This window comes from Oncorhynchus kisutch, linkage group LG17 (genome assembly GCF_002021735.2).
Source record: "Oncorhynchus kisutch isolate 150728-3 linkage group LG17, Okis_V2, whole genome shotgun sequence".
NCBI classification, from domain to species: Eukaryota; Metazoa; Chordata; class Actinopteri; order Salmoniformes; family Salmonidae; genus Oncorhynchus; species Oncorhynchus kisutch.
This window is the reverse complement of record NC_034190.2, coordinates 11,255,139-11,268,936: the sequence shown is the minus strand read 5'-3', so window position 1 is coordinate 11,268,936 and position 13,798 is coordinate 11,255,139. Positions and strand designations below refer to the sequence as shown.

The 13,798-nt window shown below is 41.1% G+C and overlaps 1 protein-coding gene across 1 annotated transcript in view; it reads right to left on the bottom strand.

The window, feature by feature from the left end:
* The window catches only part of LOC116354513 (CUB and sushi domain-containing protein 3-like), a 492,885-nt gene that overhangs the window by 248,382 nt on the left and 230,705 nt on the right, over positions 1–13,798 (bottom strand). Inside the window, 3 exon segments of the mRNA XM_031795095.1 lie at positions 896–1,022; positions 5,351–5,542; positions 11,106–11,262. Of these exon segments, the coding sequence (XP_031650955.1) occupies positions 896–1,022; positions 5,351–5,542; positions 11,106–11,262 (476 nt within the window).

The following is a 13,798-nucleotide window of genomic DNA, read 5'->3' as shown; positions in this document are numbered from 1 at the left end:
CTGGTTACCAATCTATCGAAGTTGCGGAAAATGGACGGTAGAGGTCTGTAGTGGAGAAGGTTGAGAGCTTCAAGTTCATTGGTGTGCACTAACACTAAGGACCTATGCGCTACAGACGGTAGTGCAAACGGCCCGGTACATCACTGGGGCCGAGCTCCATGCCATGCTGGACCTCTATACCAGGCGGTGTCAGAGTAAGGCCCTAAAAATTGTCAAAGATTCCAGCCACCCAAGTCATAGACTGTGTCATAGACACACACACACACACACACACACACACACACACACACACACACACACACACACACACACACACACACACACACACACACACACACACACACTCACATACACACACACTCACATACACACACACACACACACACACACACACACACATACACACACACACATACACATTCCTTCACACTCTTCACTTGCGCTGCTGCTAAATTTTTTATTGTGTTACAAATTTTGTTTTCGTTTATTTAGCCAATTTTTCGTACTTACTTTTAAAAAACTCTGCATTGTTGTTTAATGGCTCGTAAGTAAGCATGTTGTATTCACCGAATGTAACAAATAACATTTGATTTGATATACTGATGTACTGGACAACGTTTGCTTTCTGGATGAGATGCTTTCAAAGCCATGAAAGTGCATTCACTTTTCCATCAAAGTAATTTAGCAGACACTTTTATCCAGAGCAACTGTCAGTGTATGTGCGTGTGAGTGTGAGAGAGAGCTGTTAAAGCCTTGTACTTTTGCTAGACAGATATAACAAGACAGCCTTGGCAGGGCCTTTGCTTGGCTGTTGAAACTCACAGAGATGAGACATGAGAGGACAATACATGAAAAGGAGACTACTTGATGAATACTAATTCATTATCAGTAGTACCTTACGATGTTACCAGAGTCCACCTCAATGATCCAGGTGCAACGGAGGTTGTTGTCGTAAGGGAACGGGTATCCTGGGGACAGTATACGTCCTGACGACTCGCCTGTGAACTTTCCTCCACATTCAGCTATAAGGAGAGACCATAGAAATAGAATCAGAACATGATAGATATCTAGCTATGGAGAGACCATAGAAATATAAATCAGAACATGATAGATATCTAGCTATGGAGAGACCATAGAAATATAACCAGAACATGATAGATATCTAGCTATGGAGAGACCATAGAAATATAAATCAGAACATGATAGATATCTAGCTATGGAGAGACCATAGAAATATAAATCAGAACATGATAGATATCTAGCTATGGAGAGACCATAGAAATATAACCAGAACATGATAGATATCTAGCTACGGAGAGATCATAGAAATAGAATCAGAATATGATAGATATCTAGCTATGGAGAGACCATAGAAATATAACCAGAACATGATAGATATCTAGCTACGGAGAGATCATAGAAATAGAATCAGAACATGATAGATATCTAGCTATGGAGAGACCATAGAAATAGAATCAGAACATGATAGATATCTAGCTATGGAGAGACCATAGAAATAGAATCAGAACATGATAGATATCTAGCTATGGAGAGACCATAGAAATATAACCAGAACATGATAGATATCTAGCTATGGAGAGATCATAGAAATAGAATCAGAACATGATAGATATCTAGCTATGGAGAGACCATAGAAATAGAATCAGAACATGATAGATATCTAGCTATGGAGAGACCATAGAAATATAAATCAGAACATGATAGATATCTAGCTATGGAGAGACCATAGAAATATAACCAGAACATGATAGATATCTAGCTACAGAGGGATCATAGAAATAGAATCAGAATATGATAGATATCTAGCTATGGAGAGACCATAGAAATATAACCAGAACATGATAGATATCTAGCTATGGAGAGACCATAGAAATATAACCAGAACATGATAGATATCTAGCTATGGAGAGAAATAAAAGGAGATACTGTAGAAGTTTTGCAGTGACGTATATTCAAAAAGCTAAATATATGCTGTATTGGGCAGGAGGTATCCATGGACAGGAACACAGTCACACGCACGCACACACACAAACACTTACACAGTCTCTCTCTCTCTCACACACACACACACACACACACACACACACACACACACACACACACACACACACACACACACACACACACACACACACACACACACACACACAGCTGAGGGGAAATAATTAGTGGCTGGCTGGCAAACAAATGTAACATGTCTACCACTCCTCATGCGAACATGAAGCCGTGTGATTCATCTCAATAAATCATCTCAGTAATAGATCATCTCACAAGATGCAGACTGCTGGAGAGAGTCCCTAATGGTACCCTGTTCCCTATGCAATGCACCAAGTTGACCGGGGCCCGTAGGGCTGTCAGCAAGATAAGCAACCAGCTCAAAACCAGCTCTTACAGTGTGTGGGGGGCAGTGTGGTGGTGCAGTGGGTGGCAGTGTGGTTGGTGCCGTGGGGGGCAGTGTGGTGGTGCCGTGGGGGCAGTGTGGTGGTGCATTGGGGGGCAGTGTGGTGGTGCAGTGGGGGCACTGTGATCGTGCTGTGGGGCAGTGTGGCGCTCCCGTTGGGGCAGTGTGGCGCTCCCGTTGGGGCAGGGTGGCCTCTATCTTTCTCTCTCATTCTTTATCCTCCCACCATCTCTCGCTCTCTTACTCACTTCCTGTCTCTTTCTCTCTCACTCTCTGTCCTTCCACCATCTTTCTCTCTCTTACTCACTTCCTGTCTCTTTCTCTCTCACTCTCTGTCCTTCTACCATCTTTCTCTCTCTTACTCACTTCCTGTCTCTTTCTCTCTCACTCTCTGTCCTTCCACCATCTTTCTCTCTTACTCACTTCCTGTCTCTTTCTCTCTCACTCTCTGTCCTTCCACCATCTTTCTCTCTCTTACTCACTTCCTGTCTCTTTCTCTCTCACTCTCTGTCCTTCCACCATCTTTCTCTCTCTTACTCACTTCCCGTCTCTTTCTCTCTCACTCTCTGTCTCCCTGTCCCCGCCCCTCTCTCTCATTCTCACGCTCTGTCTCTCTTTCTCATTCACTCTCTCTCCCTCCTCCAGAAAAACTGGCCTGGTTGACTTCAGGACGTTTGGGCTTTATTATTAATGGAGCCCACAACTGCGTTTCCTTTCAGCAGCTTCATTTGCATAATCCGTCTACATGACAAACAATGGATGCACAGTTCAATGAAGCTTGAATAACAAGGTTCAGATCGCTATTGATTTATACTCTACATTAGAGACGTTTTTAGATACCGGAGAGAGGGAGAGAGAGAGAAAGAGAGGTCCCCATCTCGCTTCCTCCCTCTAGTCTTAACCAACATCCTATGGAGCTCATTCCTCACAAAGCAAACGTCCAATCACACATCATTGGCTTCTCAGAGGTGCTCAATCACATCTGATTGGCCACTTACAAATCTAAACTCAACAGAAAAGAGAGATAGCAGACTGTAACTTGCTGTTGCCCACTTAACTGTCCAATCCCAATTGACAGACACTGACACAATGCTAAATGTGTCCTGCTTGGAGCACTGTACTGATATTCAGTTGATACGGCATGTTTTTTCTAGCTTGCAAAAACAACCCCATGACATGTTTTTATCTACGGGTTTGGGTTGGATATTCTAAATATTATTTGTGAAATAACGTTCTGTATCCACTAAGTACTCTATTAGCTTAAAACCGGGGAATGCAAGACTTTTGATATAATAGATCGCCTGCCTCTTGTTTGCTTTTACAATACATGAGCAAAAGTATATGGACACCTGCTTGTCAAACATCTCATTCCAAAATCATGGACATTAATATGGAGTTGGGCCCCCCTTTGCTGCTATAACAGCCTCAACTCTTCTGGGAAGACTTTCCACTGGATGTTAGAACATTGTCTTCCTTTCAGCCACAAGAGCATTAGCGACACTGATGTTGGCCGATTAGGCCTGGCTCACAGTCAGCGTTCCAATTTATCACAAAGGTGTTTGATGGGCTTGAGGTCAGGGCTCTGTGCATGCCAGTCAAGTTCTTCCACACCTATCTCGACAAACCATTTCTGTATGGACCTCGCTTTGTGCACGGGGGAATTGTCATGCTGAAACAGGAAAGGGCCTTCCCCAAACTGTTGCCACAAATTTGGAAGCACAAAATTGTCTAGAATGTCATTGTATGCTGTAGCGTTAAGATTTCCCTTCACTGTAACTAAGGGGCCTAGCCAAAACCATGAAAAACAGCTCCAAACCATTATTCCTCCTCCACCAAACTTTACAGTTGACACTATGCATTGGGGCAGGTAGCGTTCTCCTGGCATCCGCCAAACCCAGATTCGTCCGTCGCACTGCCAGATGGTAAAGTGTGATTTATCACTCGATAGAAAGCATTTCCACTGCTCCAGAGTCCAATGGCGGCGAGCTGTACATCACTCCAACTGACGCTTGGCATTACGCATGGTGATCTTAGGCTTGTGTGCGGCTGCTCGGCCATGGAAACCCATTTCCTGAAGCTCCCGACGAACAGTTCTTGTGCTTACGTTGCTTCCAGAGGCACTTTGGAACTCGGTAGTGAGTGTTGCAACCGAGGACGCACTTCAGCACTCGGCGGTCCCGTTCAGCACTCGGCGGTCCCGTTCTGTGAACTTGTGTGGCCTACCACTTTGCGGCTGAGCCGTTGTTGCTCCTGTATTGGCTAGTTGAATTCAACTCTCACATATTCCAATCTTCCCAAGATATTACTAATTCAAAATAAAAAAAATCAAATGCTATTCACTTTAAGAAATGCAAAATTGCAAATTGTTTGACAAAGTTCAATTAAGAGGATATAATGCAACATAAGGTTGAATTAAACCAGCTGGATTAACTAACATTATACAGCTGCAGACTGCAGTGCTGGTTGTTCTACTGTAGCATAACAATGACCTGCAGGAGCTCTGCCTGGTCTGATCTGCACTCCCCTAGCCTGGTCAGTACAGTATGCAGAGTAGGAGGTACATGGGCTGCAGCTTAGATCATTATGACAAATGGGAGGGAGCTGTGCTAACATTTTCTTCTGTGGTTAACTTGACACGAAGAGAGAAGGGTTGTGCTGCAGTACTGTACTGCTGGGTTAACTAGGTTAACTGGGTTAACTAGGTTAACTGGGTTAACTGGGTTAACTGGGTTAACTAGGTTAACTAGGTTAACTGGATTAACTAGGTTAACTGGGTTAACTAGGTTAACTGGGTTAACTGGGTTAACAGTAGTTGAAAATAGATGGAGAGCCGTCTAACAATCCGCTATGCTTAGAGTCAACAGTTGATCCTGATCATAAGGCTTTACCATTCATATGCACACTCCTTTTGTTACTCTGTTCCCTTACCAATGCAAGAGGGCAGGGCGTTGTCCCAGGCACGTCTCTCTCCGGTCATACACTTGAGCACTCCGCTGCCGTGCAGGGTGTAACCAGGGTTACACCTGTAGGTGATGGTGCTGCCAGAGAAATGTCCCTGGTCGTTGACCTTGAAGCCAAACTGGGGCACTCCAGGGTCTTCGCAGTGGGACAGCTCGAAGCCTGGAGGAGGGAGGGGAAAGGGTGGTTGGGGGGTGGGGTGGATTGAAGGAGAGAGGGAGGGAGAGAGAGAGATAGAGAAGAAAATCAATCAAAGCCACAAAGGGCTCTGCTACAGTAACTTGACCCCAGAGAACAAGCAGAACCACAGTGGCCCCGGGGGAAAACTCCCTAGAAAGAAGAAACATGAAGAGTAAACAGGCTCAGGAGGATCCTCCTCCTTCTGGCAGTGTAGGACGAGGTCACTATGTCACAACTCTGGGGTAAAAAAGGATTGGAGCATTTGGTTGAGCCTGCCTACAGTTCCACATTGGTGGGGCTTGCACTTTTAGGGGCTACTCCATTGGTTCAATCTAATTACATCTGGCATGGTCAATCAAGCTCATCTTTGAAAAACTTTTTGAAAACCAGATATGTGATGTTAACACAAATATCACCTGCGCCAGGCTGGACACAGGCATGGAGGCATATGATTTAGCCACACAGTTTTTGGCCTCCTCTTTTAATGTTCCAATCAGTCATTTAGAGTTATTTCCGTGCTGCTTGCATTGCATGTACATGGGGCGGCAAGTAGCCTAGTGGTTATAGCGTTGGGCCAGTAAGCGGATCGAATCCTAGAGTTGACAAGGTAAAAGTCTGTAATTCTGCCCACCTCTCTGATTCACAGTGGTTGGGTTAAATGTAGAAGACACATTTCAGTTGAATATATTCAGTTGGACAACTGACCCTTTCCCTATGTCGTTAGGGGCTCAGAACAGAGAGAATGTAAGTTATGGTGGTCATTAGCTTTAGTCATTCCGGCTTGAAGATCCCACTGGGCCCAGAGGCAGGGATGGGGCCTGTACTAAGCAGGCAGAACAATTAGGATTAAGCGCTTGGTTAATTTGTCTAGAACTCTTGGTCGGTACAGGAGGAGCATGGGCCGGCTTTCTGTCAGAGACACTTCCTGTTATTATCTTGCCCTAATCGTTTCCGTTTGGCACGCCGTCATAATTACACAGCCAACTGAGAGAAATAGGACATACATAATGATGCTGTTCTTTTTCCCTGTCTTTCAAAGTGCCACCCCACATTTTAGCAGCTGACAATTTCCTATTTGCTGGTTTGAACTCTGCCCTGTGATATTAAGGACGCAGCCAAGCTAAAACGAGACCCATCCCTCTGCCCTCTCCTCATCACAATGACAGCTACCTTTCAAAATACAAAACCCACATAAATGCAAAGCACCCAGTTCCATTTGCCTCCAATTAAGTGTAGAGCCTCAACATAGTGTTTGACACGACACTCATAGACTACTGAGCCGTCACCATGACGGCAATGCTCTATACCCTGAGAAAAAAACAGTCACCATGACGGCAATGCTCTATACCCTGAGAAAAAAACTGTCACCATGACGGCAATGCTCTATACCCTGAGAAAAAAACAGTCGCCATGACGGCAATGCTCTATACCCTGAGAAAAAAACAGTTGCCATGACTGATCTTAACATAGTATGTGGAGGGAGGAGGGTGTTGAGACTGATTAACGGTGGCAATTTTCACAGAGCACAGTGATTCAAATCAAATCAAGGTTTATTTGTCTTGTGCACAGATTGGCAGATGCTGTTGCTAGTGTAACAAAATGCTTATGCTTCTAGCTCCAACAAAGCAGTAATATGTAGTAATACAATAACACACATCATCCATATCTAGTAATACAATAACAGTACACACATCATCCATATCTAGTAATACAATAACAGTACACACATCATCCATATGTTAATATGTAGTAATACAATAACACACATCATCCACATGTTAATATGTAGTAATACAATAACACACATCATCCATATCTAGTAATACAATAACAATACACACATCATCCATATCTAGTAATACAATAACAGTACACACATCATCCATATGTTAATATGTAGTAATACAATAACAGTACACACATCATCCATATCTAGTAATACAATAACACACATCATCCATATGTTAATATGTAGTAATACAATAACAGTACACACATCATCCATATCTAGTAATACAATAACAATACACACATCATCCATATCTAGTAATACAATAACAGTACACACATCATCCATATGTTAATATGTAGTAATACAATAACAATACACACATCATCCATATCTAGTAATACAATAACACACATCATCCATATGTTAATATCTAGTAATACAATAACACACATCATCCATATCTAGTAATACAATAACAATACACACATCATCCATATCTAGTAATACAATAACAATACACACATCATCCACATGTTAATATGTAGTAATACAATAACAATACACACATCATCCATAGGTTAATATGGATTCCCTATTCCCTATTTAGTGCACTACTTTTGACCAGAGCTCATAGAGTCACCCATAGGGCTCTGGTCAAAAGTAGTGCAACTATGTAGGAAATAGTGTGCCATTGTGAGACTTGGCCCTGGGCTTCAACTGACCTTTATTATGCAATCAAACAGCTAATCCTGAAGGTGGAATGAATTCTCCCACCAGACACAGATTTGATAGATTTCAAATGAGATAGCCCACCAGTGGGTTGATCTTTATTTTTTATCATCTCTGTCAGAACTGACACCCTGCTGAATGTTACACAGGCTAGCTACTAGCTAGTTCAACACATCAATTGTTGTGTTCTTTTACTTCTGTGCCAATACAAAGTCGGATTTTCTACGGGGGGCTGGGACGAGGTCAACAAAGACCAGCGTAGTGGCTCTTTTTCAGGTAATTGATACTACCTTGGACCAAGCTGTGGTTTAATCCCTTGAAATCCACTCCAGGCTGTCAACAGCGTTCTAATACCCTTTAACTCCTAATTGTTTTACAACGCAGATGGAGGGACGGGAGAGACTGATACGAGTGGTATACCAAACATTAGGAGCACCAGCCTCAATTCGTCGGAGCGTGGACTCTACAAGGTGTTGAAAGTGTTCCATGGGGATGCTGGCCCATGTTGACTCTACAAGGTGTTGAAAGTGTTCCATGGGGATGCTGGCCCATGTTGACTCTACAAGGTGTTGAAAGTGTTCCATGGGGATGCTGGCCCATGTTGACTCTACAAGGTGTTGAAAGTGTTCCATGGGGATGCTGGCCCATGTTGACTCCAATGCTTCCCACAGTTGTGTCAAGTTGGCTGGATGTCCTTTGGGTTGGTGGATCATTCTTGCTACACACAGGAAACTGTTGAACGTGAAAAGCCCTGCAGCATTTGCAGTTCTTGACACAAACCGGTGTGCTTGGCACCTACTACCCGACCCCGTTCAAAGGCATTTAAATCTTTTAATTCACCATCTGAATGGCAAACATACACAATCCATGTCGTAATTGTCTCAAGGATTAAAAATCCTTGTCTCCTCCCCTTCATCTACACTGATTGAAGTGGATTTAACAAGTGACTTCCATAAGGGACCACAGCTTTCACCTGGATTCACCTGGTCAGTCTGTGTCATGGAAAGAACAGGGGTTCCTAATGTTTTGTCTACTCAGTGTTTCTGGATGGATACTGTGTCCGTAAATGTATACGCTGCAAGTAGAAGACTAAGTATTTTACACCAATTACGTGAATTAGGTGTTCCTAATGTTTTGTCTACTCAGTGTATATCTAGTGAACAACAAACACTTACACCTTTACTCTATTCCTTCTAAATATCAATATGATGCGGAATCATGACAAAGATAACATCTCATAACACATTATATGATGAGCTACTTTCACATAGGGAATGAAGGCCATGTTCCACTCCTACTCCAAGCCTTTTATTAGGGCCTATCTAAATCAGTGTGTCTGGGTAATCAATCATAGGATGACCCCTATCCCAGTTTGGATCATTAAGAACCGAGGTAACATTTTATATTAACTTTCAATAATAAGCAATTAGTAGATCATTTATAACTCATGTTTTACAATTAGCAAACAATTTACAAATGTTCAGAAAACACACCTTATAATTGAGTGTAAATTAAAGTTACTATAATTATTATTGATATTCATTAGTCTTTGAGATGGTGTGTTTATTTTTACTCTTGTGCAGTAATTATTAGTCAACATCATGTTTATTTTTGTGGGACTCTGTCTGTGGAAATGTGAAGTTGTTGTTATTTTTTAATTAAATCTGTAAAAATTGTATAAAATATATTTTTAAATAGAGTTATTATAGCAAGTGTTTCCAGAACCACAGCTCTACGACTAGTTGGTAACTTACTAGAGTACGACCAGCTTGAAGACTGGTTGGTAACTTACTAGAGTACGACCAGTTGGAAGACTGGTTGGTAACTTACTAGAGTATGACCAGCTTGAAGACTGGTTGGGAACTTACTAGAGTACAACCAGCTTGAAGACTGGTTGGGAAATTACTAGAGTGTGACCAGCTTGAAGACTGGTTGGTAACTTACTAGAGTACAACCAGCTTGAAGACTGGTTGGTAACTTACTAGAGTATGACCAGCTTGAAGACTGGTTGGGAACTTACTAGAGTACGACCAGCTTGAAGACTGGTTGGTAACTTACTAGAGTAGACCAGCTTGAAGACTGGTTGGGAACTTACTAGAGTACAACCAGCTTGAAGACTGGTTGGGAACTTACTAGAGTACAACCAGCTTGAAGACTGGTTGGTAACTTACTAGAATACGACCAGCTCTACGACTAGTTAGTAACTTACTAGAGTACAACCAGCTTGAAGACTGGTTGGGAACTTACTAGAGTACAACCAGCTTGAAGACTGGTTGGTAACTTACTAGAGTATGACCAGCTTGAAGACTGATTGGTAACTTACTAGAGTACAACCAGCTTGAAGACTGGTTGGTAACTTATTGGAGTATGACCAGCTTGAAGACTGGTTGGTAACTTACTAGAGAGTGACCAGCTTGAAGACTGATTGGTAACTTATTGGCGTATGACCAGCTTGAAGACTGGTTGGTAACTTACTAGAGTATAACCAGCTTGAAGACTGGTTGGTAACTTACGAGAGTATCGAGCAGCTTGAAGACTGGTTGGTAACTTACGAGAGTACGACCAGCTTGAAGACTGGTTGGAAACTTACTAGAGTACAACCAGCTTGAAGACTGGTTGGGAACTTACTAGAGTACAACCAGCTTGAAGACTGGTTGGTAACTTACTAGAATACGACCAGCTCTACGACTAGTTAGTAACTTACTAGAGTACAACCAGCTTGAAGACTGGTTGGGAACTTACTAGAGTACAACCAGCTTGAAGACTGGTTGGGACATTACTAGAGTGTGACCAGCTTGAAGACTGGTTGGGAACTTACTAGAGTACAACCAGCTTGAAGACTGGCTGGTAACTTACTAGACTGTGACCAGTTTGAAGACTGGTTGGGAACTTACTAGAGAGTGACCAGCTTGAAGACTGATTGGTAACTTATTGGCGTATGACCAGCTTGAAGACTGGTTGGTAACTTACTAGAGTATGACCAGCTTGAAGACTGGTTGGTAACTTACTAGAGTACAACCAGCTTGAAGACTGGTTGGTAACTTACGAGAGTACGACCAGCTTGAAGACTGGTTGGGAACTTACTAGAGTAGACCAGCTTGAAGCCCTCTCCGGTGGACTCCGGGTCAGAGTAGAACTCCAGCCACAGGTTGTTTGAGGTACTGATGAGGGTGAGACCCAGCATGGCTGAGCCTGTAAACGCCCCCAGGACATGAGCAGTGCTGTCTTTACCATCATAGATCTGCGGAGATAAGAGTTCACTTTAGTTAATTTATTGAGCCTTATAGAGAAATGTGTCTTGCATTAAAGATCACAGAGTTAAAGACGCTATTAAACCATCAACATTTACAGACAACATTACATAGAAGACAACAACCACATTAAACAGATAGAACTACATAATCTAAATAAACTGATAGAGCTACATAGACTCTAAATAAACTGATAGACCTACATAGACTCTAAATAAACTGATAGACCTACATAGACTCTAAATAAACTGATAGACCTACATAGACTCTAAATAAACTGATAGAGCTACATAGACTCTAAATAAACTGATAGACCTACATAGACTCTAAATAAACTGATAGAGCTACATAGACTCTAAATAAACTGATAGACCTACATAGACTCTAAATAAACTGATAGACCTACATAGACTCTAAATAAACTGATAGAGCTACATAGACTCTAAATAAACTGATAGAGCTACATAGACTCTAAATAAACTGATAGACCTACATAGACTCTAAATAAACTGATAGAGCTACATAGACTCTAAATAAACTGATAGAGCTACATAGACTCTAAATAAACTGATAGACCTACATAGACTCTAAATAAACTGATAGACCTACATAGACTCTAAATAAACTGATAGACCTACATAGACTCTAAATAAACTGATAGACCTACATAGACTCTAAATAAACTGATAGAGCTACATAGACTCTAAATAAACTGATAGACCTACATAGACTCTAAATAAACTGATAGAGCTACATAGACTCTAAATAAACTGATAGACCTACATAGACTCTAAATAAACTGATAGACCTACATAGACTCTAAATAAACTGATAGAGCTACATAGACTCTAAATAAACTGATAGACCTACATAGACTCTACATAATGGAATAGAGCTAGATAGACTCTACATAATGGAATAGAGCTACATAGACTCTAGATAAACAGATAGAGCTACGTAGACTCTAAATAAACTGATAGACCTACATAGACTCTAAATAAACTGATAGACCTACATAGACTCTAAATAAACTGATAGACCTACATAGACTCTAAATAAACTGATAGACCTACATAGACTCTAAATAAACTGATAGACCTACATAGACTCTAAATAAACTGATAGACCTACATAGACTCTAAATAAACTGATAGACCTACATAGACTCTAAATAAACTGATAGACCTACATAGACTCTAAATAAACTGATAGAGCTACGTAGACTCTAAATAAACTGATAGACCTACATAGACTCTAAATAAACTGATAGACCTACATAGACTCTAAATAAACTGATAGACCTACATAGACTCTAAATAAACTGATAGACCTACATAGACTCTAAATAAACTGATAGAGCTACGTAGACTCTAAATAAACAGAGAGAGCTACATAGACATTACATAATCTGATAGAACTACATAGACACGACATAACCTCATAGAGCTACATAGGCATTACATAATCTGATAGAACTACATAGACACGACATAACCTCATAGAGCTACATAGGCATTACATAATCTGATAGAACTACATAGACACTACATAATCTGATAGAGCTAGATAGACTCTACATAAACAGATAGAGCTTCATAGACATGACATAATCCAATAGAGCTACATAGACACTACATAACCTCATAGAGCTAGATAGACTCTACATAATGGAATAGAGCTACATAGACTCTAGATAAACAGATAGAGCTTCATAGACATGACATAAACTGATAGAGCTACATAGACATGACATAATCCAATAGAGCTACATAGACACTACATAACCTCATAGAGCTAGATAGACTCTACATAATGGAATAGAGCTACATAGACTCTACATAAACAGATAGAGCTTCATAGACATGGCATAATCCGATAGAGCTACATAGCGACACTACATAAACCGATAGAGCTACATAGACACTACATAAACCGATAGAGCTACATAGACACTACATAATCGATATAGCTAGATAGACACTACATAAACTGATATAGCTATTAGACACTACATAAACCGATAGAGCTACATAGTCACTACATAAACTGATAGAGTGACATAGACTCTACATAATAGATATAGCTACATAGAAATGACAAACTGATATAGCTATTAGACACTACATAATCCAATATAGCTACATAGACACTACATAAACCGATAGAGCTACATAGACACTACATAAACCACTATAGCTACATAGACACTACATAAACCGATATAGACACTATATAAACCAATATAGCTACTGTACATAGACACTATGGGCTTACAATAAACTAACTGCCAATACATTCTAAATACAGTGCCAATGGTAGTTCAAATGTCCACCGGATCGCCAACCCATTCTACTTACCACCTCCGTAAACTGGCTTCCCTATATGAGCGTGGGCCAGTATTGTTCACGGTTTTAAGCCACAGGTTGCGTGCCTCTCTTGAATTGGTTTCTCCCATTTCGGGGGTGTTTTAAAATGTTATGTTCATGCAAATTATGGCTTTGTTTTTTTTGTTAAGAATTTGCCACT